The sequence below is a fragment of the Ischnura elegans genome, chromosome 1, assembly GCF_921293095.1.
Source record: "Ischnura elegans chromosome 1, ioIscEleg1.1, whole genome shotgun sequence".
Lineage (NCBI taxonomy): Eukaryota > Metazoa > Arthropoda > Insecta > Odonata > Coenagrionidae > Ischnura > Ischnura elegans.
In genome coordinates this window covers 79,581,450-79,609,101 of record NC_060246.1, presented here as the reverse complement: position 1 = coordinate 79,609,101, position 27,652 = coordinate 79,581,450, and the positions used below count along the sequence as shown (strand labels likewise).

Below are 27,652 nucleotides of genomic sequence, written 5' to 3'. Positions count from 1 at the left end.
CGTCTGAGATTACCAATGCATGCATAAGGCACAGAGCTCACGGAAATGTCTCTTAATAATCACCTATTGAAACTGCCTATGGTCGGAAAGTTTCCTTCGTTTGATAAGCCATTAATAATCCTTATTTAACCCTTTCGAGACCGCGGAGTTTTCGTCTTAGCTTGACTGCTGTACCGAGCCCCAAGAGACTCTTCTTTCTCGTGGTACGGAGCATTTTTGGAGGGCATTCGTTAAGAAGGGTCTCGCTGAACCTTTTTCGACCCCTCCACGGTGGGACTCCGCATTATCTCGGACTCCGAGAGTAGTTGTGCTCCCTCCTTTCCGGGTTTACGACCATACCTGCGGCATTGGTTCGCGGTCAACTTATGTATTGCTTATATGTATTTAGCAAATGGATAATTGTTGCTTGCACGTAAATTACAGACATTGAATATAATTCCTCATTTTTATCTGAGCATTGTCAAATTTTAAACGAAGTTCTAAGGCCATTATCAAAGCATTTAACGCAGCAACAATTTCCATGTTGATGTTTATACATAAATCGAGGTATAAGTTAATATTTGTCGTAGAATTTCGTTTAAAAATTGTAAACGCTGCTCAAAAGACAAACAATTCAATTCTTAGTTTATATTTCTTGAGAAATGAACAAATATTTATTTCGAAAATTGACTCTATAAACAATTGTATGACCGCTGTCCCTTACCGCTGAGAGAGGTTATAAAAGACGAAGGGTCCGGGTACCTGCTCCCGGATTCGGAGGGTTAATCCTAAACCCCGAAGCGTTGGGTCCCGAGACAAAGGCGACCTAAACCCACGACCGTCCTGAAAGGGGGAGAGCTCGAAAACGTATATATACGGGTTTCGTTTTCTTGACCGGGAAAATCTCACATGTATATATACGCCCGTGGTCTCCCGGGTCAGGAAACGTCCACACGTATATATACGTGTACGGTAGGGAAAAGGTTAAGACAAGCGCTACCTGCTAGCAGGGTACTCTGCGACCTGCTAGCATCTTGCGTCGTATCAGCACTCAAAGCCTCGTCCCAAGGTCACCTCACTTGTGACAACGGGAACCAAAACGACGTCATATGGGGTTTTCCCAGCATTCATACATAGCCGTCGCGTTTTCGCGCGCTTGAAAATTTTCACTTTTCATTTAATCATGAAAAATAGATATCGTAATTTAAAAATCTAAAAGCATGAAATGTGTACTCCAGGAGTAACAATCTTTCGATTTAGGCGATAAAAAAAATATAGGAAACCCTATTGTCATAATGGACTTTTACTGTATGTACTTAAAAAATTATAAGATGCATAAAAAAACACAATTTCATCAGACCAACCAAAACCAACTCTGTCAGCAATTTAATAACCTCAATAAATGACAGAACTGTGGATGTAAATGACAACTGAAATTTGGCATTATAATCGTAAAAATGTGCACAATAGTATACTTAGGCAAATTCACTATTTTTCTTCGTCTTTGGTTGTTGACGTACAGCAAAATAAGAAGTTTGAGCCATTTAAGTTGGTGGGTATCTTTTATGCATCAAAAATTATGTGGTGAAACCAGAAGCAAAGCGAAATACCAGTGGGTAACACTTCACTTTCTCGGCAAGAGATGTCTCACTATTTTGAGTATACATGGTAGCCAGTACCTCTGGGCCCGACTATATCCCTTTTCTTTTCCCTATTACATAATCACAGGCCTTTTGGTGATGGTAAATTGTCAATCATTACTTATAATGAAATTCTGGCTACATATAATACTTACTACAACACAGTAAGGAGTGAATTAAAAACTAATCATTAAAACTTTTCAGCTTGTATTTCTAAAATATGAAATTGAACATGATCACCATCACGACTAGAGGATGGCAAAGATAATCCTCGCTTACCTCTTCATCCACAGGAAGATTTAAAGGTCCCAATCGTTTTCCTCTCTGTGTAAGGCCCATGCGAACATGAACATCACGGTTTCCAGAAGCTCGAACTGCATCCAGAAGCGTAGCAAGGAGTGAATCCCTAGCAAAGAGAGAATTCATTAATCAAGCTAAAATAGCTAACTTTACCTTGAATTTGAGTGAATAACAGTCAAAGCTATGTGATTAAACACTTCTGTTAAGTATTCACAAGATATAACAGAGTGATATCTAATATTTGTATCACATTGTATCACAAAACATTATATCAAACACAAGGTCAAAGAGGCTTACAAAGTCAAAGAAGACACACTGATGTATAGCTTTCCAGCATTATGCAAAGTAGAACCAACCTTCTGGCAGGTAGACATGAAAGCTATAAAATTTACTGGGCTCTTTCAATTTGTAATTGATGCAAAACTATGAATTTAACTGTAAGCTCAAAGCAGGACCAACAGTTAAAAATAGTCAATACTAGCAATGAAAAATAAAAAGCCACATCAAGACTGAGGCGTTGTAGAGCTTATTTCATGGTACTATTGTAATCTGCAACTTTAAAAAATATGAAGTTAATTAGGGAAATTGAATAGTAATTAGTTTTGTAGCATCTTAACCCTTTGGATAGCTATTGCTATCCAAATATGATTCTAGAAGATTTTCAGTTAAAAGTAAGTTTTATTTTGACTTAATTGATTTTCAATAAGAGAGAGAAGGAACTAATGAATACCTTAGTTTCAGGAAAGAAAATATCAATGAAAAACTAAGATCTATCAAATAAATAAATTCCATTAGAATGATAACCCAACATTAAAAAACTGTAATATAATCTATAGTCCAAAATAGTATGCCAATGATCCAAATATAAAATAAAAGATTCAATTCACAAAACAAATTTCTAAAAACTTTCTACAAAACTAAATTGTCCGTACGACTGAAAAAATACATTGGGTATGCATAGAAAATTTTGTTGGCCACATTTGATAAAATAATACAAAGCATTGCAATATCATACCATGTATCACATTTAGGATAGCTACATCTAAAAACTAACCTGTCAGTGGCCATGTAGGACCGCACTTGACCACAATCATATTCAAGAGCAAAAAGCTGAGGATTTTCGGGTGAGCGGACAATTGAACATATGGAGGATAGTGGGCGGAGAGTCACAGCTGCATAAGTTTGAGGATCACGCTCCACTAAACATGTTGCAGTTAGGCAAAGGGTTCTCCTCTGAGGTTCAAGATGTCTTTTGCCACCCTCCAACAGATCACCACCCGCCATCCCATCCCCAGCAGCAACTTTCTGAACAGTAAACTCACACACAGATGTAACATGCTCATCTCCACTGTAAATACCAGAGGAATTTAAACATTAATTTTATTAAATCAATGATCGATTTATTCACTTCGATAAAAAAATTACTTAACAGGCAAAGGAAACAAGAACATCAACAACTCAAGTGTTACATTCTATGAAGCATATGCTGAGAACAGTTAAAAATCCTCTCCTTCAACAGATCAACTAACTAAAAAGACAACTAAGATTCATCAAATTATTTTATTCAAAAATTCATTAAGCTCTAATTTACAGTAAATTTAGAATATAAAATAAGAGGCATAAATTATAGACACCTGAAAAAAATAAAATGAAGCATACTGACTACGTGATTCAAAAAATAAATGCCACTGACTATTTTAAGTAGGCTGTACTGAGGAAAAATTTTACACTCACAAACAGTATTATTCATTCAATTGATCACAACAAGCAAGTAACCCTAATGCCAATGAATAGTATTCCACCTCACTGCTGAACTAAGATACACTATAGAGGAAATTTTAAAATACTGCCATGAAATTTAAATGTGTTAAAACAAAATATATTTATCACACATTACATGAATGCTTCCTTCATCTGTTTTAAAGAAATGATAACCTTCACAAAAGCAATTTCAAAATAAATAAATCCATTAAGAAGGTTCTTCAGGAAGGATCTTAAACTTCTGTCTCACGCCACAGCTCACAAGTAACCTATACTTCAATGATTGAAAAAATAATGACAATTTCTTCCCTAATACACTACAATGACAAACAACTTTTGCACTTCTACATCCCTCATGTATAATTCTCCGACTAAGCGATGGCAAAGGCTTATTTTAAGTTTCACACATGGACCAGTTTCCAAATGCAACTTATATTCACATCCATAATGAGGCTATCCATGAGAAGGTAAAACCAACTAATAGAAATATTTTTAAAAAATTACAGGTCTACTCTCTTGATACTTTATATAATAGACACCTAAAGTGAATGAAAAAAACAAACTCAGGTAATTACATCTACATCATCTATGTAGTACCCTGCAAGCCACCTAAAAGGCATGTGACTGGGGGTGTTAGGACACCAGCCGTCTACGCATAAAAAATGAAGTGCTCTTAACGAAGTTGGGACTAGCATTTATTAAAGTCCTTTATGGTTCGGGGGAAAAACGAATTCCCATATCTATCCGTTCGGCAAAACATCTCTCTTAATTTATCGCTTCCATCAGACCTGGAAATATAGTGTGGCTCTAATATTATGTTCACCGTGTCGCTCTTGAAGATATCCATTCTCAATTGTTCAAGCAATCTAAGCCTAGTGCAGCCTCCGAGTCCCCAGGCGCTCCCAGCCTAATTCACTTAACATCTGCGTAACGCTGTCTGTACGCCCCTATGTAGCAGTTTTTGACAAAACACGCAGCCTTCCTTGGTATTTTATTCAGTATGCAGATTAAGTCTTTCTGCACCTTATATGTGTTCTTTCTTATATGTGTTCCCCACGATAGGTTCGAGGTTATCGTAACTCCCAGGTACTTCATCTGTTGCCTTTATGTTAATACCATCCACAGAATAAACATGGTTATAGTTGGACGAATTCCACAAGAATTGTACCTACATGCATTTGCTCAGATTAAGTTCAAGTCCCCACTCTTGGCTCCACAAATGAACCTTGTTTAAGTCCGATGATAGAATTTCATAGACAGAGTGATCACTAATCTCACGATAGATAACAGTGTTGTCAGCAAATAAACGTATTTTACTGCTAATGCCGGAGCAGAGATCATTAATGTAAATAAAGAACAAAAGAGGGCCGATTGCGCTTCCTTGTGGAACACCTGATGTAAATTTTACTACATCAGAGCTAATTCCTTCGAGAACTACTTTTTGATTACGATCACAGAGAAAGTCGCATATCCAGTTTACCACTGTTTCGTTTAATTCCCACAACTGTAATTTGTATAGAAGTTTTCAGTGAGGTACCATGTCGATTACATGGATGAAGGATGTGAACATTTTGGGTAAATCATATCATGAATATAATAAAGTTAAAATATATATTCAGCGAGTTACCTGTATTTCCCAAGACGGTTCTCAGTAAAATGGTCAACTGTAATTGGGCTGCTTTGAATACGAACTTGAACACCACTGTAGTAAGGAGCAGCTTCAACAATTTTATTCATTATTTCTTTTGATTGGTTTGATGTAAAAAGATGCTGAAAATAAAGAAAAACACATGAAATTTCTTTTATAATAATTCATCAATTATATTAAAGTAGTAACTATTGCAGCAAGTAAAATATGCATCACACAAGCACAGCCAGTCTACAAAGGTACAAATAACCACAGAAATAACAGAAAAATAGCACTTATGTATAAACATAAAGGAACGAATGGAAAAAATACTGATTAACCCTTTTAATTAACACATTTGGAGCCATTTCTTTTGGCACACCAAATATTTTTCAAATTAAAAATTAGTACAGTGAGGTTGATTCACAGTTATAAAAATACATACATTGATAAAGCAAATTAATTTTAAGTATTTCCAATGAAACCTCTGTTCACGAACACCTCTAACTTAAGGACAGTATCCAATTTACTGGCTAAAGAATATGCATTAGTATAAGAATAGTCATCCAGTACATATACTCTCCCACACACGGACACTTTTTAGACACAATTTTACTCTATCATGAAGACCACTGCCATCCGTTTTCTGACTGACCTGTCAAAAATTGAGCTTTTTAAATATAAGTATTTCATTCAGCTGGCTTAAATTCCTACACTATTGGCAACAGGAATCAAAGTAGCTGACATCTGGTGGCCAATTTCGGAAATGAGACAGGTGATTGGCCTGTTCGTTTACTAATGCTACAGCCTAGCGGTGAGTGAAACGGGTGTGTTTTCAGCAATTTTGTGAAGAGAATGCTAATGCATATCTCAGTTGTGAATAATGGACGAAGTAATTTTCTCCAAATCTGACGTTTTGGAGTTCAATAGAGACTTCAAGAGGTCCTTCGTTGAGGGCTATGATGTGGAATGCTGTAATCACATATTGGAAGTTGACAGAGCTGAAGCACTGGAGTATTTGGTTCTTGTAATGGGCTTTTTCATACAAACAAGCGTTATTAATGGCAATTCACACAAGATACATGCTTTTCAGAAGAAAATTGGCGCTTCTTTTTCTGTTCTCGTGTGTAATGTTTGACGATTTTATCAACCATCTATTACAGTAGATCATTATTAACATCATCAAACAATATGATAGGCATCTCCTCACATAAGCCATCCGTCCTCAATAATCTATTCTTCTTAAGGGAATTCAATGTCTTCGTGGTCGAGAGTGGCATTCCCCTTGCATTTGTGTTTTGACTGCTATGTGGAGTCACTCGACTCTCACCGGCTAGCAAAGATCGATGGGGAAGTGGCGAGTCGGGTCCTGGTAGGGTCTCCATGCCTCGGCCCATTTTTGCCATTTGGGCAAAGCGACTCGAGAAATCCTTAACCGAACAAAGAGCGAGGCCTTAGGAACATCGGGTATTCCCCTGCATCGTTTTCAAAAGAGCAGGGCCTAGCTATTGAATGAGAAAGAGACAGATGTTTTAACCCTTTTAGTGCTATCCTTCTTCCCAGGGTACAGTCGAAAAATGTGAAGGGTATTTTAATAAAATGTAGCAACTTGGAAAAATAAACATTATGTAGTTAATTTTTTAGATATCTTTAAGCATTTTTTTAATTAATGAGATTAAATTGGACAATAATCACAACATTTTTATACGTTTACTGATACATAAGTTTTTTATTTCAATGTCCTCAAATTTAACAACAATAACACAAAAGCCGATATATCGCCGCGCCGCAATTTTCAGCCGAGCGGTAAAGGCCGATATATCGGCGCGCCGCACTAAAAGGAGCGACCCAGTTTTGACGGGCCCCTGAGTGGAAGATGTCCTGGCGATCATGGGGGGGATCGCCCGGGAAAAAGTTTGTGCGAGTTTGGGAGAAATTACATGTCTCAAGCAGACTAAGTCCCGGCGATTGGTGGGTTGTCGCCCGGGAATATTTATATAATTCTCAGTTGTTGCGATTCGAATTATTTCCCCAACCTTAACATTCCTGGCTTATTGGATAGCTGAAAATTCATTGATAGTTATTGCAAGTTTGATCAACCTTCCTTCCGTCTGCATCTCCTCCTTTGACACCTCCATACCTGCGCGAACATCTTTTAAGTAGGCATTAAATAATACATTGACGTTGTTATGCCTTCATATATTTCTCTATGACCCATTCTAATTTTTTTCTTAAATAAGCTAGCTAACTCTTGCACATTCTCAAGATATGCTCCCACTTCTTTCTTAAATTAGGGGTTTTGGGGAATCTATGTAGATAGATAGCTTTTGTCTCACACTGGTTGGGGTAGTTATAAACGCCGCACATTTTGTTGCTCATGAACTTCTCCTTCTATGTTTTTCATCATAATGCTATTGATATTCGGCTAAACGGTATAGTGCTGGCTGGCTATCGTTTCACACGAACAAACGTACGAAGGCAACCGATCACCTCTATTCGGCCATGACACCTAATTTAGTGCTGCCGCCGGGATTCCCTTCCAGATGCCAATAGGACATACTTTTGGGGTAATATTAAGCGTAAAAATGAAATTTTATTTACGTCACCTCTGACTTACCTCTATCTTACAAACACATTTTTTTAAACTGTTTGCGTCGGTGAATGAGAGGTTTCACTGTATTTGCTAAAACACATTTAAGGATTTATAAATCACAAAATATAAAAAATTGTTGACTACAAAAGTAAAATGTGCATCAATTAATTCCACCAAAACCTTGGAATTACCAGGAAAAGCTTGAAGGTGACACAAATCAAGTCATTATTTTTTACTGAAACTTATAATTTCAATATTTTCTGGAAGCTGACCATTTAAGAGAGATAAATTCACCTCTAGCTACAAAGAATAAAACATATGGTTTTTCACACATTGAATAAAATTGTCACCACACCCAGCGGATAACCTTACAGAATTCATACAAATAATTTTTTAACAACTTTATGTGTTTTCGCCTACCTTTGTTTTGTGTCAGCATGGTCAGCGATTGCCATCACCCTTATCACATACGAGTAATGATATACCAAAAGGAGACAATACGGTATTTATTTGAATATAGTCCCCCTCTTTTTCCAAAAAAATGCCCAAGGTAAAAGTACAGGGGGCGGCTATTCAAACGCATTTTTTAATTTTTTCCCGAAACTGAAGCCTCAAAATTAGGGGGGGGGGGATTATATTCAGAGATGGAGATATATGGTAATTTGTAGCAACAGTGCTGAAATTATCTTGACAATATCCACTATCAATTCAATACACTGTAGTGGCCCCTAAAATCTCAGCAACCATTGGGTTTGGAGCCCAGGCTCTCTGGATGGAGACAAACACACTCCCACCAAAGCAACCTCTCAACACTCATGATTTCCTCTACATGGTTTCCCAAATGTCAGGTATGAAGACAAAAAAAACAAATTACAGTTTGACTGATAAATTCATTCCTGGAAGCCAATTCAAAAGATGCTTTCAGGACTACAGATTTTTTAGTGAAGATGATGGATGCCTGATCTTCCGCAAGGATGGATGCAGTATTACCGGCGATTTGGTTGCTGTGGCCAAGGATATCGGTGGCATTTATCGGCTGGAGGTGGAGACTAAGGAGGATGTGATAGAGAATGATAATCTGCAAGTCTGCTTTATCACTTCCACTCCAACCACACGGCATGAACAGAAGAAAACAAACCTTAGTGCTGATGCTGAAGCACTGTGGCATCAGAGACTGGGACATCTAAACAGGCAAGATATGATAAAGTTAAAGACATTGGCTCATGGACTCCATTTTACAGGTGCTATGGAGATAAGTTGTACTCCCTGTATTGCCGGAAAAATGAGGAGAGCTCCATTTAAGGAAAGCTTGTCAAGGGCAAAAAGGAAATTGGAACTTGTACATGCTGATCTCTGTGGGCCAATGGAGGCAAGATCATTTGGAGGGTCAAGGTATTTATTGTTGTTGATGGATGACTATTCCAGAAAATTATTTGGATATTTCCTTAAGAGTAAAGCTGATGTGTTGGAGTTATTTAAAGAATTTGTGTTGTTAGTTGAGAATCAGATTGGTGATAGTATTAAAATTCTGCGTACTGACAATGGGACTGAGTTTTGCAATAAACCATTTGCAGACTTCTTAAGGAAAAGTGGTATAAGGCATGAGAAAACTGTGCCATATTATCCAGAACAAAATGGTCGGATCGAGAGAGGTAATCGAACAGTGATTGAAATGGCACGTACCCTACTCAATGAAGCTAATTTAGATAAGCGCTATTGGGCTGAAGCAGTGAACACTGCAATCTATATTAGGAACAGGTGTCCTAGCAGAGTTTCAGGAAGTGTACCAGAAGAACTTTGGAGTGGCAGGAAAGTTAACCTTTCTTATTTGAAGGTATTTGGTTGCTTAGCTCATGTGTATGTCCCAAAAGAGAAGAGGCATAAACTAGATCCAAAGTGTGAAAAGATGATATTTGTAGGCTATTGTAGTGAGACAAAAGGATATCGTCTTATGAGCCTGAAAGTACCTGGAAAATTAACAAAGGCTAGGGATGTTTTATTCTTTGAAAGTGTCTTTCCAGGAGGTGAGACAAATGAGCCAGAGGTGAACCCTACTGTTGTGACAAGGGATTGTGTTCTCTCGGAGGCAGTCTCTGAAATTGGTGATGGTGAGGCAACTGAGGAGGAAGACACTGAGGAAAGGGAGGTGTCACTTAGTCTTGAACGCAGGTACCCATTGCGAGAAAGAAGGCTGAAGGAATTCCCTGATCACATAATGTACAGTTCGGTATGTTCAAGTGTGGAGCCTAAGTCCTTGTCTCAGGCTCTGTCTTCTAAAGATAAGGATAAGTGGGTGCAAGCTATGCATGATGAGTTAAATTCCCTGAAGGCAAGTGATACTTGGGAACTAGTAGATTTACCCCCAGGTAAGAAGCCAGTGCAAAACAAATGGGTGTTTAAAATTAAAAGTGATAATGAGGGTAATGTGATTAGATACAAGGCAAGATTGGTGGCCAAAGGTTTTACCCAAGAATATGGTGTAGATTATTTTGATACTTTTTCCCCAGTAGTAAGGTACTCAACGTTGAGGGTACTTTTTGCTCTATCAGCTCACTTTAGCTGGGACATGGACCATTGGGACATTAAGACGGCATTCCTAAATGGAGTACTGAAAGAAGAAGTGTATATGATGCAACCAGAGGGTATAAAAATTGCAGAAGAAGAGAAGGTATGCAAGTTAAAAAAGGCTTTGTATGGTCTAAAACAATCATCTAAAGTATGGAATGAGGAGTTACATTCTGTTCTGTGTCATCTTAATTATAAGCAGTGTAACTCTGAACCATGTGTGTATAAAAAGGTGAGAGAGAACTCTATTCTTGTTGTTGCTATATTTGTTGATGATATTTTTGTTTTTGGTAATGATTGTGTTGAAAAGGAGATGCTCAAAAGTAAACTTCTAAGTATGTTTGAATTGAAAGACCTTGGAGCAGTAACGAATGTCCTTGGTATGAGAGTGACAACTACCAGTGATGGCATTTTGGTAGATCAAAGCAAATACATTAATGAAGTGTTGACCAAATTTCAAATGTCAGACTGTAAACCAGTTGATACACCTATGTCAATGGGAATGAAATTATCAAAGGGTAATTGTGATAGTAATTTCCCTTATCAGTGTTTAATTGGATGTTTGATGTATATTGCTATTTGCACTAGACCAGATATTGCTCATGCTGTTAACGTATTATCCCAATATAATACGTGTTACAGTGATGAATACGTAAAAGGGGCAAAAAGAGTGTTGCGTTATTTAAAGGGAACTTATGATTACTGTTTGTTTTTTAAAAGAGGTAATCAATCAATGCTAAATATGTATGGTTATGTAGATGCATCTCATGCTAATGATCTTGAAGATCAAAAATCATACACAGGGTTTGTTTTTATGTTAAATGAATGTTGTTTTTATGTTGAATGTTATCATGGGAAAGCAGAAAGCAACAATCTGTAGCTATTTCCAGTACTGAAGCAGAGTACATGGCTCTCTCTGAAGGTACAAAAGAATGTATGTACTTAACAAATTTTCTGCATGAATTAATTGGAAAGATGAATCGTATACCTATTATCTTTAATGATAACCAGTCTGCTCAGAAACTTGCGATGAACAAAAGGGTAAGCCATAGAACTAAACATATTGATGTACATCAAATGACATGTATTGAAACATTTTGTAAGAGAGGCTGTAGAATGTAAAAAGGTTGAACTTAGGTACATCCAAACTGAAGAAATGATAGCTGATATCTTAACGAAACCTTTGAGTGCATTTAAGGTTGCAAAATTTAGGGAAAGGTTGAATGTAGCACAAAATATTATCACATAAATATTTTTTTCTTTTTCTTTTGGCTTGAAAGTGTGTTTTGGTTAGGGGGTGATGTTGTGTTGTAAGCCTGTAAAGGTGCTGTAACCAAAACACTTAAGGGTTGGCAGCACTGTTTTTTGTATGTCTGACCTGCTGTGTTCTACCCGGTCTCAGTCTGTAACCCGCCCTGCTACGAAGTAGTTGTTGTTCGGCAAATGTTCTCCAACTGTAATCTAACATTCCTTTTTACGAGGCAATAAATAGCCTTATGTACATCGTAAATGAAGTCAATTATTTACGACTGAAATCCCAACAATACAAAACTGGCTTTTACTGCTAATTTTAATACCAACCCTAAATTAGAGAAATGTTATGCTCATAAAGGAATCGGGACACCAAAGAAACCCTTACATCAGTTAACATCATACGCATTACTTGCCCAGGGAAAACATTACCCTGTGCCAGGTATCAAATCATCAACCACAACATTATCCCTGTTCCTTGATTCCCAGGACAATTTAGTCATTTTAGGGAAATCAAGGAACTCAGATAGGATAGAAGTCTGCACAGTGGCCCAGGATGTCAAAAGTACTTGGTTCAATTCCTGTTCCAGGAGAATTTTATCATAAGGCAATTAATGTGATTATCACCCACCTTCACATGGCAGAGTTGGATTATCCCACAGCCAAAATCAGAGATTTTAATTCAGACCAGTGGTTCTCCAAGTTACCTACAATCTCCTATCACAGTGATATAGTGCAATAGGGGTGAAAACAAACAAGATAGTAAAATGGAGTAGACTAGAGCACCATCAATAAAAACTCAAAGGTACTGGTAACTGGTAATCTGGGTGAACTTTTAATAGTGTGCGCCAGCACCCACACTGATGGTCTCTAATTGTGATTAGTCAAAAATGATTAAAAATTGAGTTTTAAGCATTCAGGATTGCAAAACTAAGATTAAGAAATGAATATGCATCCTAGTACTGATTATAAACAAGGAAATTTATGATATAGCTTTCAGCAGACTCAGTATCAGCACTGCAGCATGGAATGGCTATCTGTGTCAGCTGTACACACCTCTATGAGAAGGTAATAATGGCAGGTTCTTCTCTGAACATAACGTTAAGTAACCTCCAAATTGCTAAGTGTAAGGTAAGTAATTAGCAACACGGGATAGAGGCGACTGTTTCTATAAATACCCAGCATCAGCATTACTCAGATGAGTAAAGGCTAAATGCGCCAGAGGGGCAGTAATTCGAAAATTTTGATTACCCTGGGCTACACTGTTAGGACTATGCAGGGACGTTGATACACTAGAGGGTATCCAATTAAAAGCTTACCATTCTGCCAAATCCACCAGACACCACAACAAAACTTCCTTGTTTTTCACCGGAAACCTCTAACAATGATTCCATTTTGTAGTACGGATATGAAGCCAGAAGAACTTTAGTAGTTGGATCAAGTTGATCCAATGATGCTGCACCAACCCTGAGCATTACGGGTAACCGAGTTTCTGACCAATGCAACTTGTAGGCATTGTAATGGTCTCGCTGAGTGGGGGTAAAATAAATAAATTAAACATAGAAATACCAAAATATGGAGAAAATACTGACAGAAAATTTAGGATGAATAAAATGGATTAAGTTCCCCAGCTCCGACAGGGTGAACTTGAATTAAAAAAAAGAATCAGACAGTCCACTTTAAAAGACAGTATTTTCAACTTCTATTGAATATCTTCCACAGCAAATGGTAATACTCACTCCACAGCAAATAATACTCACTGCCTCAGCTTTGATGGCTGCTTGATCTGCAGTAGCAAACAGGTGTCTGTATCGTAATGCTTGAAACAGAATTTGGGCTCGATGTTCTGAAGAAAAGCGCATTGAATCCGCTTTTCCAGTGCCACCACTATTACCGCCTCCACTGTCTTTATTACGACGCATGGCAACAACAAATTCTGAAGCATCTCCGGGAGTAGGGCAAACAGAAAAGATATCCGAATGTGACCATCGATTTGTGACTTCAAGATTGCCAGGGTTGTAAGTGGTGATTCCTTGAGTCCCAACGGAAAATATCCTCTTATACCTGAAGTAAAATGATGAGACGTTCATGAACACAACATTAAGATAAACTCATACGGACTAAAAGAGTACAGTAATTGTCAAAATGAATGTAATTAAAATGGTGGTGGAATCGACATCCCCTGACAACCTTTAAACCAATAAAAGAAAATAGTAATGAAACATTGTAAGCAGATAATGGATAATGACATGTAATGATACAAATGTCTTGTATTCGCTTTCCGTGTGAATCGTGAAAGATAATTTACCCTGGAAACTTTCTTAGATTTCATTCTGAATATTTTTAAAAGCTTAGAAGATAGACAGCTTTAGGAATTAGCTTATGTTTACTTCACTTACTTTCCACGCCAAGAATGCTTCGTGACGTAGAAACAGGCCACATCCTGATTATCCTTAATTGGCATCATCTTCCCAGCTACATACAAAATAATTTGAGCATAAGTTCTTCAAAATAAGTTCCAATGCAAAAACGGTTGTAAGAGCGTCGGATACGCACTCACCTGTTTACGTTTGCTGGACCTCTTTGAAGCTGTAATTATATTCAGAGGGATTCATAAAATTGTCTTTTTCTCACTAGAATATGCATTCTATACTCTATCAACGAACACAACTTTGTAGGTCACGTAACAGGAAACAATGTTAACAACATAGCAAATAAGTGGGCGGTTGTCATTAATTAGTTATGGCACACGTCAACTTCCTCTGTTTTGTGTTAATACAATTACACAAAAGAAAACCACGAATTAAAAACAGGGCATTCAATTAGAGAATTATCTAGTCCACAACTTCCTCGCGTATGAGGCAACAACTAATCGTCATACGCTAACTATCATCTTCCAAGTACACTCATACACTTGACAAAGAAACCCTGCCGCTATCATTTAGGGGTGTATATTCAAGATTGCGGATTGCTTAACGCATCTGTTTTGTTTGCTTCGCGATTCTGGCTTGCCGCCAATGTTTATGAAATGATAGAGAAAACATCGCCTGCTTATCTTTACGTCAAATAAATTGGAAGAGGATTTAGAGAATTGAAGTAAGTTATTCATAACATTATTTTAAGCGTAAAATAGAATTATTATAATTTACGGAGGGGTGATAGCATTTATAGTTTGTTCTGACGACTTGTTAAAGAAGAAATTCCGGAGAATTTTCGGGTAAATAATTATAAAAATTGTCTTTCCGTGTATTGCGTCGCATATGATGAAACGTCTATGTATGTAAATGTGTAGTTTTTGATTTATTGACAGCTTGACATATTTTAATCAATATATCATATATTTTGGGATTTATGCATAATTTGTATGCGATGAATGGTTAAAGAATATGGAAGGTCACTGTGCAGGTTGTTAGGGAAGAGATTGGAGAAAATATGGGAAATCTATCATGGCTGTATGGTGTTTTGGGAGATAATAATAGCAGAGCCAGGGTAGGTTGCATTTTCTGTAAGAAGGAGGGAGGGGTAAGAAAGTTTAAGTACCTTTATTATATGGGAGTGTGACTTACTTTATGTCCACTAGTGTTTTAACTCTCCCTCCAGCCACTCCTATAATTTTTTTTGTGAAGAACGAGCAATGAGATTCAAGATAGCACCCTTCATTCTCCCTTCCAATCACCCATATAGTGACCTGCAAGTGCACAGAATCAGGTCCACTTGTCCTACGTTCACCTCTGGTGGCAGGTAAATAGAAGCTAAATTGAAACCTGTTCAAAAAACCATCTTTCTTCGGCAGCCACTTTCACAAGAGCCTACCTTAATGCGACAGAAGCAAACATGTTTCCCATAGAACAATGTAAATTCCTCCTCTTTTCTGTGGAAAATTCCTTCAATAATTAGCAGTCCCAACTTTTTGTGCCAACAGCACCCACCTTTGATGTTTACTTAAAAGAAATTTTATTTTTGTATTCTACCGATTAAGGCAGGTTTCCATGGAGTACTAAAGAAGTAACCTGGGAGCCTTCCTTTCCTTCCAGAACTGCCTTCTTCAGTTCACTGTAAGGCCTAATCCCTTTCAATCTATCCAAAAATCCTATTCTCTTCCATTCCCTCCCATGTTAACCAAAAATTCTACCCTCTAACACTGCTTTCAACATCCCCTCCCAATTAAGTACTCCCTCCATCCATGTCTTCTGTCTCCTTCGAATCTCATCTAAAAGCTGCCTCTACTCACCCACCATGTCCAGCTTTTTATCATTTTTCCACCTCTCTGTCCATTTCACCTTCTCCATACCCACATCTCGAATGCCTCCAATCTTCCCTCGTCCTTCCTAAGAGTCCACATTTCCACACCATAGAGAGCTACACTACAGATCAAACTCTAACCTTTTCTTTATACTCGTACATAATGATTCACTCAGAAGCTCCTTCCTGTTCATGAAAGCCTCCTTTGCTAATGCAATTCGCTTCCTGATGTCCTTATTACTGTATCCGTATTCCTATAATGTGCTGCCTAAAGACATATGAGCAGGTGAGATGCCGAGGGATACAAGTAATATCTTTTTTCTACACAGAGTTGGTACATGAATAAGGCATAGAAAACAAACAAGATCAACTAGATGTTTAGTAGTGCATTTGATTTTCCACTTGATGTCTGTGCAGAAGAGAGACTCACTCACTTCTATTAAGAATATCCATTAACTTTACCCAGTTCACCCTATCAAACGCTTTTTCAAAATCAATGAAACAGGCATATACGTCCTGGTCATATTCTAGTTTCCTCTCCACAAGGGACCTCATTATTGTTATTGCATCACGAGTTGAATTCCCTTTTCTAAAACCAAAACTGGTCTTCACCCAAATACTCATTTGCCTGTGTCTCCATCCGCCTGTTCAATATTCTCAGTGCCAATTTCGTTGCCTGCAATGGTAGGCTAATAGTCATATAATCTCAGCATTCCACAGCTTCCTTCGTTTTTGGTAGTGGAATTAAAACTGTCTTCACAAAATCCTCCAGCCAATATCCCTCCTCATACATCCTGGGTACTAGTTTGAAAAACCTTTCAATACTATTCTTCCCTAGATTTTTCAGGAGCTCACACAGGATATTGACACTCCCACTGCTTTCCTAGACTTCGTACCACAAAGTGACCTCTCCATTTCCGAATCTAAGATGCCCAGCCCAAGATTGTCCTCATTCACTGCACTTTCCTCCTCTAAGTCAAACTCTCCGATCCTCCACGCATTCCTTCCATCTACTCTGTACATACCTCCTCTTGCCCAGTTAGTATCCTCCTATCTTTAGCCTTAATTATAGACATGGCTTGTCCTCTTCTGCCGCCCAATAGCAACTTAACTTTGGCTTTCTTCTCTTTCCTTCTGGTACTTTTCCATTGCCTCACACTGCCTTTTCCTCCAGGCTTCCCTTCCCCTCTTAGTTTCACGTTGTAATCGATTATTTAGTTTGCTATACTTTCTCTTGCCCTGCTCTGTGTCTTCGTTCCTCCACTTCCTTCTTTCCTCCATTTCTTTTAACAATGCCTCCGTATCCCAAGGCTTCTTTATCCTTCTGCTGTCAAGGTAGCCAATTGACTTCTCTGCTGCATTTCCTCTGCTACATTGCATTTCCTCGCCTTCCTAACTTTCGTAAGTCTTTTGAATCTTACCCTGCATTTCATGAGCACCAGGGTATGGTCTGAATCCGCATCCACTGCAAGGAAGCTGCGTAACTTTTTCACAGTTCCTAAACCTCTGTCTTACCATGAAGTAGTCTATTTGATACCTCCCCACATCCCGAGGACTTTCCCATGTGTACTTTTGCCCTTTATGATGATTATACCATGTGTTCGTGATGAATAACTTGTTTCTCCTGCAAAATTCTGCTGCTTCTCTCTGCCTGCCATTTCGCACTCCTAATCAAATTCTCTTATTTCGTGTCCCTCCCTCCCCTCCCCGACTGAGGCATTCCAATCCCCCTTCACTACTAGATTTTTCTTACCCATCGTTTCTCTAATTATTTGCTCAAGCTGTTCGTACACCTCATCTACTTCTTCCTTCCTATGATTACTAGTTGGCATGCAAGCTTGAACCACCACGATGTTGGTGGGTCATGCCTCAATTTCTACCACCAGAATCCTATCGCTTACCTGGTCTATACCTACCACACACTTACCCATCTTCCCGTTTAATACTAAAGCTACCCCTTGCTGTCTTTCCCCACCATTCTTCCACCTCACTTCGCATAATACTAAAATATCTTCCTCCCTTTAGATATTTTCTATCTTCCCCGCCCTCATCATTATCCTCACATCCCACGTCCCTACATTCATAGCCGACTTCTTCCTCTCCATCTTCTTGGACTCTTTTTCTTCTTCCTTCATTGCTGCTGTTGCTGATGATAAGTTTCTGCAGAATTTTGCATGTTGACCGAACCCGCAGACCTTGCTGCTGTTAATGACACCCGCCCTTTTCGGACAGGTCCCATTCGATGATATTCCGTGGCTCATTTGGTTGTACTCCATGTTTTCAGGGAAGAGATAGTTGGTAGGGTTTCCCACTTCCATTCCAACAGTGTTTTTCACGTGACACCATTACGTGGACTACCTTTCGTCTGGCTCCTTGACCTATCTGGCATGGATGGCCCTACCCAAGGGCATACCCAGGATCAAAACTAGAGGGGGGCAAGCTGTGATCATACAAGTTATAATACAGAAAAGGTTAAGAAACCAAAATTTCAAGAAAATTATAACAATGCTTTGAATTACATATTTTATACGAAAGTCACTTTTCTGGAATTTGAAGAACATTTGTTTTAAATTTCATTTTGAACTAAATTTACTTTTGTTTCCAGGGGGCAGCTGCTCGACATCGACATGGCTTGAAGACCTGTTCTTTGGTTCTCATGTCCTCAAAAAACCATAATGAATGTAATCACACAATGGATCGATTTTCAACCACTATGGATACATGAATGGTCAGACTACTTCAAATCCTCATCACTCTGCTGGGTACGCCAATGGCCCTACCGGGAATAATTTAGAAATAATCCCGCCAGTGCAGCTATAGGGATCATAGGAACTCGCAAGCCTTTTCACAGCGAGAAGGTTGTAGCCCAAGGGAAAGGTTAAAAGAAATACTTTGGAATATTATTTTAGAATTGGTCTCTTTTTGTTGAAATAGCACATTTTAGGGAATGTTCATTGAGGGTCAAAGCATTATCTCCTGATCATCCTACTTTCCTGTGTGCTCGACATAAATCCCTTGCCTGGCCTGCAACCAGTGTTAGTTACAAGAAAAGACTCTAATCTTAACTCTCTCACCAATATTCAAAGGCTACTTTGCTTTTTCCCTCTTAGTGGCTGCTGAAGACAGTTCATAGTGCAGAATTCCAAAAATACTAATTTTTACATATCATTTATAATTACTGCTCTACAATTGTACCCATTAATGGGTAGCCAAGAATTTTGCTCCCTTGTCAAAAGGTTGGACCCCTCTAATATATGGAAGATATTGATGATTAATGAATTCACACCACAAAAAATTGCATTATGAATCAATATCTTCCTGATATCAAACAATGCCACCCAGTCAGATGTGGAACAACGAACATAGTACATTTGGAAATGGTGCGCAGTTAATCCCCCTACAAATGGAATTATGTAGGACATACAAGTGTTCATTTGATCATACACGTCTGATACTATTGCCCTTCAATAGGATGTGGCAGAGCTCTTAGTTTCAAGTGCCACCACGAAGGACAGCCACCGGTTGAGGTCGTTGCCTGGGAACCCTGAAGTTCCTGCCTATGCCACCAGGGTACACGGAGGTTAGCACCAGGAGGGTGCCGCGAGGGAGAGACGCTCACAGAAAGGCAACGGAGGACTTCCACGCGTGAGAGACAATAGTACACATCTGTGTCGTTTGCCATTGGAATAAACGAGGTCCAAATTATTTCAATCTATATTATTATGAGAGGTTAATTACGGAAATATCCTAAACCCCTTCAAGAGATACTATGAGCAAATTTTTATTCAAATGGAGCACAATTTGATCCTATGACATTTCCTGTATTAAACATAAGTTTTATCCAAGTGTATGTTCCTAAAAGAGAGAGGTACATGACTATAGTTACCGTATTTCTTTAAATACATGTATAGTCGCACCCCCCTAATTTTGAGGCTTCAGCTTTAGGAAAATTTTAAGAAATGCATTTGAACATTCTCCCCCCTTTACTTTTACCTAAAAATTCATTGGAATGGCTTGAAGACCTGTTCTTTGGTTCTCATGTCCTCAAGATGCCATAATGAATGTAATCACACAATGGATCGATTTCCAACCACTATGGATAAATGAATGGTCAGACTACTTCAAAGCATCATCACTCAGCACAATCTAAATCATATTCAAACTGAAAACATAACTTTTAACTTAGAGGCTTATACTTAATAGAAAAATAAATTTTAATGTATAAAAATATATAAAATCACACAACTCATACACATAGAATTAAACCAAACTGCTAGATGCCCATTGTGCAACTTCAGTGGGTAGGTCCTTATAATTTCTCACAGCATCCATGACTTGATCAGAGGTAACTAAAAAGTAGAAAAGCTGAAATTCCTTTTGATAAGCCTTATCATTTCCACTGGAATATTTTATCTTCATTGATCCTTTGGCAGCAGGCTGAATGAACTCCAGTCTCTGAAAATTTTAATGAAAGCAGCATTTTTGTCACTAAGTTGCTAAAAATTAATAAAAAATTACAATTATTGAGAAACATAAATGTAATACTTTATTTGCTTACCTGAAGAGTCTCAAAGGCACCTAAGGCAATGTGCTTCTCCACACCTTGAACAGTCGATTGCTTGCTGATAAACTTCTTGTACTGAGCAAATACCATTTCAAAATTGAATGGTTCTTTATCATAGATTTCATTAATATGTTTCATGGATATCACCTAAAGTGTTAAAACGATACAACAAAAAGGGAAAATAATATGAAATATTACAAATACATCAATTTTAAAATCAAAGGTTAATTAATTTGACAACGGTAAATAAATATATTTCTGAAGGTATTGCATTACACATTTAGAAAGCAACAAACTTAGTTAATGGAGACAGATTCACCAGATATTGTGTGAGACGGATAACAGGGACGTGGTTGAACCTGGGATTAAGGAGGGAGAAGAGCAGAAAAGTTTTGGGAAAGATGAGGAAAGAAAGAACATCTTGGAGATACTTCATTATCCCCCTGTGCATCTGAATGAATGGGCTCCGCCCGTCTTGTAAAAGTGTATCCTAACTTTCCGCCTCTCTTCCAGTCACCACACATACCTCCTCCAACAACTCTATATTCGATGAGTGCTACAAAGTGGGAATATTGGCCTCCCTCCACCGGTCTACCACCCCCTTACAGCTGGAAGACTTAGAGCAGGCATGCATTTGTGCTTTTCGTGCATTTTCTGCACGAGGAATCAACTGCTCCCACTAAAGCACCACCAATCTCTATCAACCTTTTTTTCTCCATCCATCTTTACCCTCTCCCTTGCACCCTTCCTTCCTCATTTGTTTCCTCAGTCATCCCATTCTTCTCCTTTCTTGAGAAACATGGGCAGCGTCTCATCAAAAATTAGTAAAAACTATCCCACCATAAGCTCCATCTTTTTATTTTTTCTATATAATTGAGTGTTTTTGTGTGCCCACCCTAGGGCAAGAAGAAGTTTTTAATAAATGACCATACTTGCATATATTCACTTACATATTCATATGAGAAAAGCATTGCCTCAGGAAAAAAATACCAATTTCATTACGAAATATATAATTAAAAACTTAAGGTTCAACTAGCTTAATGCCCACTTTACAAGTGTATGACAATATTGAGATATCGACTTATCTCAGAGATACTAATTTACCATGGTGAAAAAGCTGACACATTCTAGTGACCTATAGAACTGCACTGGTGGGAGCAATTTCAAATTGGAAGCGACATGAAAGATATATGACAGTGTCCCAAACTCGGATATGGAATAGAAATACGAAATGACTGGAGAAAGAAAGTAGTAGAACATTGTAGGATGAACAGAAATTTATAGAAAATATTTTATTAAGACATCATTATGGGTACATAAGAAAGTTATCACGAGAGACTGGGGAGATATTTTCTATGTATACTACCTAATTACTTGATGGTAAGACATAGTTTGAGATTTGAATAGCTAGTGCAGCGTCCTAACAGATTAGGATATTGACTGCCACCTAGCACTAATGAGATCCAACCTGAGGTTTATAAGGTTAAATTGCGTTGAAAAAAACTACTATGTACTTTCCACGCAGCTTTTTAACAGCCCCAATGGATTTTAAGAACAATGCATCATTGAACAATGACAAACTGTTGTTGAAATCGAACGGGGTGATTAAAATGCTGTGTGGAAATTATTTTCTATTAACATGCTTAAGATACAGATTTTCCATGAAATTTTGCCTTCGTCCATTAATTTAACAAATTCAAAAGGGTTGTTAAAGGCTCAGAAAGTGGAATGCAGAAACTCTGATGGAGACTACCAAAAGGCAATATGTACTATTGCATGATTTTTACAGCTAAGGACTTTACTGTGACTTAAAGATCACCATGGTATCATAAACGGCATAAATATATGCTTATACTTGTCTATGAGCACTTAGATAATTTTCATAATGCAGAATGAAAAAATTAAATCTAATACATAAGAACTGTCAAAGCCATTCTTCCCACTGTCCCTCTCATTGGGATTTTTCTTCCTCGTAGAAAAATCTCCCCGGGATGGTGGTAGAGAAATTGCGTATGCTTGGTTTCGCTAGGTAGGGCCTCCTTTGCTTCTATAGCACTGGAGTGTTTTATCCCTATTCCCCGCCCTTCCATCCCTTTTCCTTTCCCTGGAGGCATCGGCGGGCTCCGATCGCGACGGCGCCTCTCTCCCTTTTCCTTCCTCTCCAGCCCCCTCCCCAGGATTCCTGGCGTATAAGCCCCTGGCTTGGTTCCGGGCCCCGGTGCGTTGTACCCTTATCAGGGTTCGCCTTGAACCCTGAGAGTTCTTCTTGTCAAAGCCATTCATCATCAAATGGCTGAACTGCTCACCTTACTATCATTACGTGCACCATGGTTACAAATGACATTTACATATGGTATAGGTAATTCCAAAGTATTTCAAATTGTACTTCTATACTATACATAGACTGCTTGGTATTGTTGAGCTGCATTTCAATTGAATCTTAATTTATTAACACACAGAGTAGAACTTGCTTGAAAGTATGGACCAGGCCATTAATAAATTTATAGAAGAATCATTGGAATGCAAAATTTTGATGCTGAAAATGTAGATTATAGAGATATATCTTACCAGGCATAGTTCCAATACTGACAATCCTTCCAGCATTTGCACCTTTGAATCAACTCCAATGAATAATTTAGAAATTCTGATGAAAACTCCCTCATCTAGCATAGAATGTTTTTCATCTAGACGTGATATAATGCATGCCTAGTAACAAAAACATATCCAATTTCACAATATGTAGTATGAAAACTAAACTTAAATCAAGAGAATAACAATTGATGCGATATTATTTTGAAAAAATATTTTACCAAAAAATTTCTGAGGACTCTTTCATTTTTACTGACATCCATCAGCTGCCTCAGGATGGAGGATACCTCAACATTTGATAGTACATTTTTAACAGCATCATTCCAAGTGGAAATTATTTTCTTTTCACCGGGACACTTCAAGGCTTTTTTTGGTAGCGACAGCAAATCAGCAGCTATATTCACAAAAGAATTTTCATCACCACTTTCAGGTAAGAGCAATATTTGTCGGTGGGAAAATCTTGAGCGTACTCTTTTCTCCAGCAGTTCAGTAACATCAAGGCGACACGTAATTCCCACAACACATATGGGAGCCTAAAATGAAAATTATTATTGTTATTGCCTTTTCATAATTGAAGGTGTTTTTTAAATAATAGTAGCGTTGAATATTAGTATAGGTGTGTATATAAGTGTATGAGTATGTTTGTACTTACATACTCAAGTATGTATACATTTCTTTGTAAATATGAAGATTCAACTGTAGAGGCACAGGGACGCCGACTTAAACAAAATATTGGGGGGGCCCAAACCGGGGATCTTTCTCTAGGAAATTTTATAAGTAATGAGTTTTAAGTTTTTTAAGCATTTTAGAAGAGTCATATGATCAACATTAGAACACTGAGAACTCCAATCTCGATATCTGGACACTTCGGGGAAAATCGACAAGCCTGACACTTTTTTTCCTCACACCCATAACGAATTATTGAGGGGGCTCGGGCCCCCTCAAGCCCCATGGAGTCGGCGCCACTGTAGAGGCATGTGTAAAAGAACAAAAAGTCAGATATACTGCACCAGAACAATGTGTAAACATGGAACCTGCTATTTAGCTCCTACGTGGCAGAACCATAACGATTACCTCATTCTACAAGAAGAAATATTTATCAGTGTTTAAGCTATGCATATTGTGATTAGTAAATTTTTATTTAAGTTAGTTAAACATTAGGTAATTATTATTTAAAAACAACCTAGCAGAAGAAAGAAAGTGCATCCCCCTCTACCCCCCTCCCAGATAAAATCAAACACTAAAAAAACCATATAAAATATAGTGCAAACCAAATTACTTTGTTTTAAATCATAACTACTTATAAACTAAATGAAGGCTTGGCAATGGGTTCACCACTGTCTTGAGAAGCAGAAATTTTCCTCGCTAATTTAGATGAGCACTGGTGAGAATGGAGATTTCCTCAGTGTACGATGAACTTCTTCATTTCTGGTTACAACCGCATAGGTTGCTGTGGCAATGACAACATCTTTGACCTGAAGAAGCTGGCAGAAGTGCCAGCGAAACTGTCTTCATTGCCACAGCAACCAACGTTGTGGTAACCGGAAATGAAGTTCAGATGAGCACTTATATCAATGCAACCAATTAAGAATGATGGAGATGAAATGGATCGACCTAGTAGGTGATGAGGAAGTGCTAAGAAGAGTGGGACAAGAGAGAAGTCTTCTTAAAAGTTTAAGGAGAAGATTGGACAACTTAGTTGGCCACATTATGAGGCATGATGGCCACATGAAGACAATTTTTAAGGGATGGGAGGAAAGGAAGGGAACATACCCGAAGAGGACATCCATACATATGACAAATTAGAAAGGATGTAAAAGAGAAGCATACGTACGTCAATATTAAAAGTCTTGCACATATAGAAAAACTAATTATACCAATCTCACAATTTTTGACTTCATGATGATCGAATAATTAACATGAATTAGAATTTTGCAAAGTTCAATGCCGTATTTCTCCGAATATAGTCTCCCCCTAATTTTGAGGCCTTAGTTTAGGGAAAAATAAAAAAATATATGCTTAAATATATAGACCCCCCTTTACTTATACCAATAGCATTTTTGAAAAAAAGGGGGGGACTGTATTCAGATAAATACGGTACTTTTAGGTGATAATGGAATTCCAATAAGTATGGCCCCTACAAACAATTTCATAAAATTCATCAAGATTTCTTTAAATCCTGGATCAGAGAATAGACTAAACTCTATTTTTAGAAGAAGTGAGGTATGGTTCGAGGACTCAATCAAGCCCTATTCCATTTATCCTAGGCATCAAACTCTTTGTCCCACAGAAAGATGTTTAATAACAAATACATTCGAGTAACCATGTCTCCCACTTTCTATCAATCTCTCTTGCTCTCCAAAAAACTGCATAAGTTGAATAGTTACCTTGCATCACATGCTATTTCATTGAGAAAACTGGCAAAACCTGGGTTGATTAATAAGTATCTGTGGACCCTACAAGCATACATCTGTGATTATGCAAACTGCAAAATTGGTAATGACATAATCACAAATTTTAAATGGATAGGATACTTAACAAGAGTAACAAGAATAACACATGAAAAATGAGTTCTCTAACTTTCCTACCCTTGTTCATCTCAAAACAACCTTTTCAATACAATGGGCAAAAAGAAATAAAGAAAGCCTGACACAGAAACCAATGAATTAATTATTATTAAAGAATTATCTCTTTTATTATCCTCACATGCTGACCTTCAAAGCACCAGAGAATATTAAGAATTAAACTATATATTCAAAATTCCCAACAATACTTTCACCTATACCCTCCTCAAAACAAGCTTTTCCATGCATTAATATGTGCTCTCATCATTTGTACGGTTCAGTATAGTGAGTTTGTGGCACAGCGTAAAGTGAGCAGAGAAAGACAATTTCACCCGGTAATAAACTCAAGAAATGTTCCACTCTGATTCATCATGTGATATCTTGATCTTTAATCAAAAATAAAAAAACTACATTTAATTGATATTCACAATGTTTTGCTACCATTAAAAATTCGCAGAAATAAATTCTATATCATTTATATACTATAACAACATACCTGAGCTGACTGAGAGACATCAAACAAATTGTACAGTAATGTTTGATTTTTGTGGTTGCAAAATAAATCAAATTCATCCAAAATAATCAATGTTGCTTTTGAAGTTCCTTTCTCTCCCAATCTTAAGCATTCCAACAGAAATGTTAGGTTTTCTGAAAATATTAAGAATAAGATTAACAACGGGTGAACTTAAAGCCAAAACAATCTAAAATTTAGAGATTCAATTTTTTTAACCTGAAAAGGAACCGAAAACTTTATCCTGAACAACATTCTCCAGCTGCATTTGACGAGTTATATCCTGCAGTGAAAGCCTATCATCTGTATGAATCAACCCATTAAGGTGTACGACAATAGCCTTATCACTGAAAGTTGGATCTTTTTCGAGTTCGTTTAAAACATTTTTCACTAGCTGCAAAGAAATGAAAAGAATTTATTACTTTTATTAGGTATTTAGGCGTACACAAAAATCCAATAAACGGCAACCTGGGTCAGTTCCCAATTAAAGTAAGATCTGAAATTGGCTAACTGGAATATTGACCGAGGTTACTGATCTGGAAATGAAATGGGCTGGAATAAACTGGTGTTATGATCCATATATTTCCATAAGTTCCTTATCAATTCCCTAATTTCCAATCGTTCTCACAGAAATGACGTTCTATTCTGTCAAATTTCAGACATAAAATTTATTTTAGATTGGGCACTGTTCCATTTTCACAAAACCATGCAATCGAGTAGACAGTGACAGCCAGCAAAAATTAATAATTGCATTTATGGCCTAAAAAAATAACATCCATGTAAAAAGGTCACCGTTAGCTTGGGACGAATGCCGAATCGCTTAATCAAGAGAATCATTGACAAAATATGGATATCACAAAATACACCGAAGCTTGGTATATTAAAAAAATTGTAAACCTGAAGCAAAGATACATCAACATTCCACCACTTAAAACTCTTCCTTGGGAGGAAGAATAAAACGGATAACTATACGTAATTACCGTAGTTTTTCCGCAACCTCTTGGTCCAATTAACAAGGCTGAATTGCTTTCGCCAGCATTTACTGTCCTACTCATCAAGTCCAAAATATGCACTCTCTCCTTCGAATGACCTCTCAAAAGAGGTACAGGACTAAAAATTTGTTCATTTAAAATTCTTCGCACTTCCTGGATGTTCTGGCGAACACTATCATGTTGATCGCTTATTCCCATATCTTAAACTTCGTTAATAACGATGAGTATCGACAATAACCTCAAAAGACTACCTTATTTTTGTTTACACTAGGCAACTGATTCTGGCGGTTTATTCGCGTTATGAATAACGCAGCTCAGCTGTTTATTTCTTTCTACGTACACCAACATAATAAAATTGTACAGTTATGCAACCGGAGCACTAAGTTTGCATAAAAATAAGTTAGTGATAGTTTTCTTTTACTTAGAATATTGCAATGACGAAAAAAAACTTTTCATGGTCACAGTGCGGTCACA

General features: G+C 37.6%; 2 protein-coding genes and 1 long non-coding RNA gene across 3 annotated transcripts in view; 1 reads left to right on the top strand and 2 right to left on the bottom strand.

Moving 5' to 3' along the window:
- The window catches only part of LOC124164077 (dnaJ homolog subfamily C member 13), a 64,045-nt gene extending 49,429 nt beyond the window's left edge, over positions 1-14,616 (bottom strand). Inside the window, exons 1-7 of the mRNA XM_046541253.1 lie at positions 14,277-14,616; positions 14,116-14,191; positions 13,477-13,780; positions 13,036-13,245; positions 5,308-5,450; positions 2,974-3,267; positions 1,899-2,025 (exon numbers count right to left, since the gene is read on the bottom strand). Of these exons, the coding sequence (XP_046397209.1) occupies positions 1,899-2,025; positions 2,974-3,267; positions 5,308-5,450; positions 13,036-13,245; positions 13,477-13,780; positions 14,116-14,183 (1,146 nt within the window). The 5' untranslated portion in view covers positions 14,184-14,191; positions 14,277-14,616. The remainder of the gene's footprint in view (positions 1-1,898; positions 2,026-2,973; positions 3,268-5,307; positions 5,451-13,035; positions 13,246-13,476; positions 13,781-14,115; positions 14,192-14,276) is intronic.
- Positions 14,617-14,715: 99 nt separating this feature from the next.
- On the top strand, positions 14,716-19,517 carry LOC124164115. Its single transcript, XR_006865962.1, has 3 exons — positions 14,716-14,812; positions 18,564-18,720; positions 19,430-19,517. It is a non-coding gene; the product is annotated as an uncharacterized LOC124164115 (long non-coding RNA).
- A 685-nt stretch (positions 19,518-20,202) lies between these two features.
- Positions 20,203-27,645, bottom strand: LOC124164107 (origin recognition complex subunit 4). The gene is made up of 7 exons (XM_046541286.1): positions 27,167-27,645; positions 26,406-26,580; positions 26,172-26,323; positions 23,333-23,644; positions 23,091-23,228; positions 20,517-20,669; positions 20,203-20,413 (listed from the first exon to the last, which is right to left on the bottom strand). The coding sequence occupies exons 1-7, from the start codon at positions 27,374-27,376 to the stop codon at positions 20,219-20,221; spliced, it is 1,335 nt and encodes a 444-aa protein (XP_046397242.1). The 5' UTR covers positions 27,377-27,645; the 3' UTR covers positions 20,203-20,218.
- Positions 27,646-27,652: the final 7 nt, after the last annotated feature.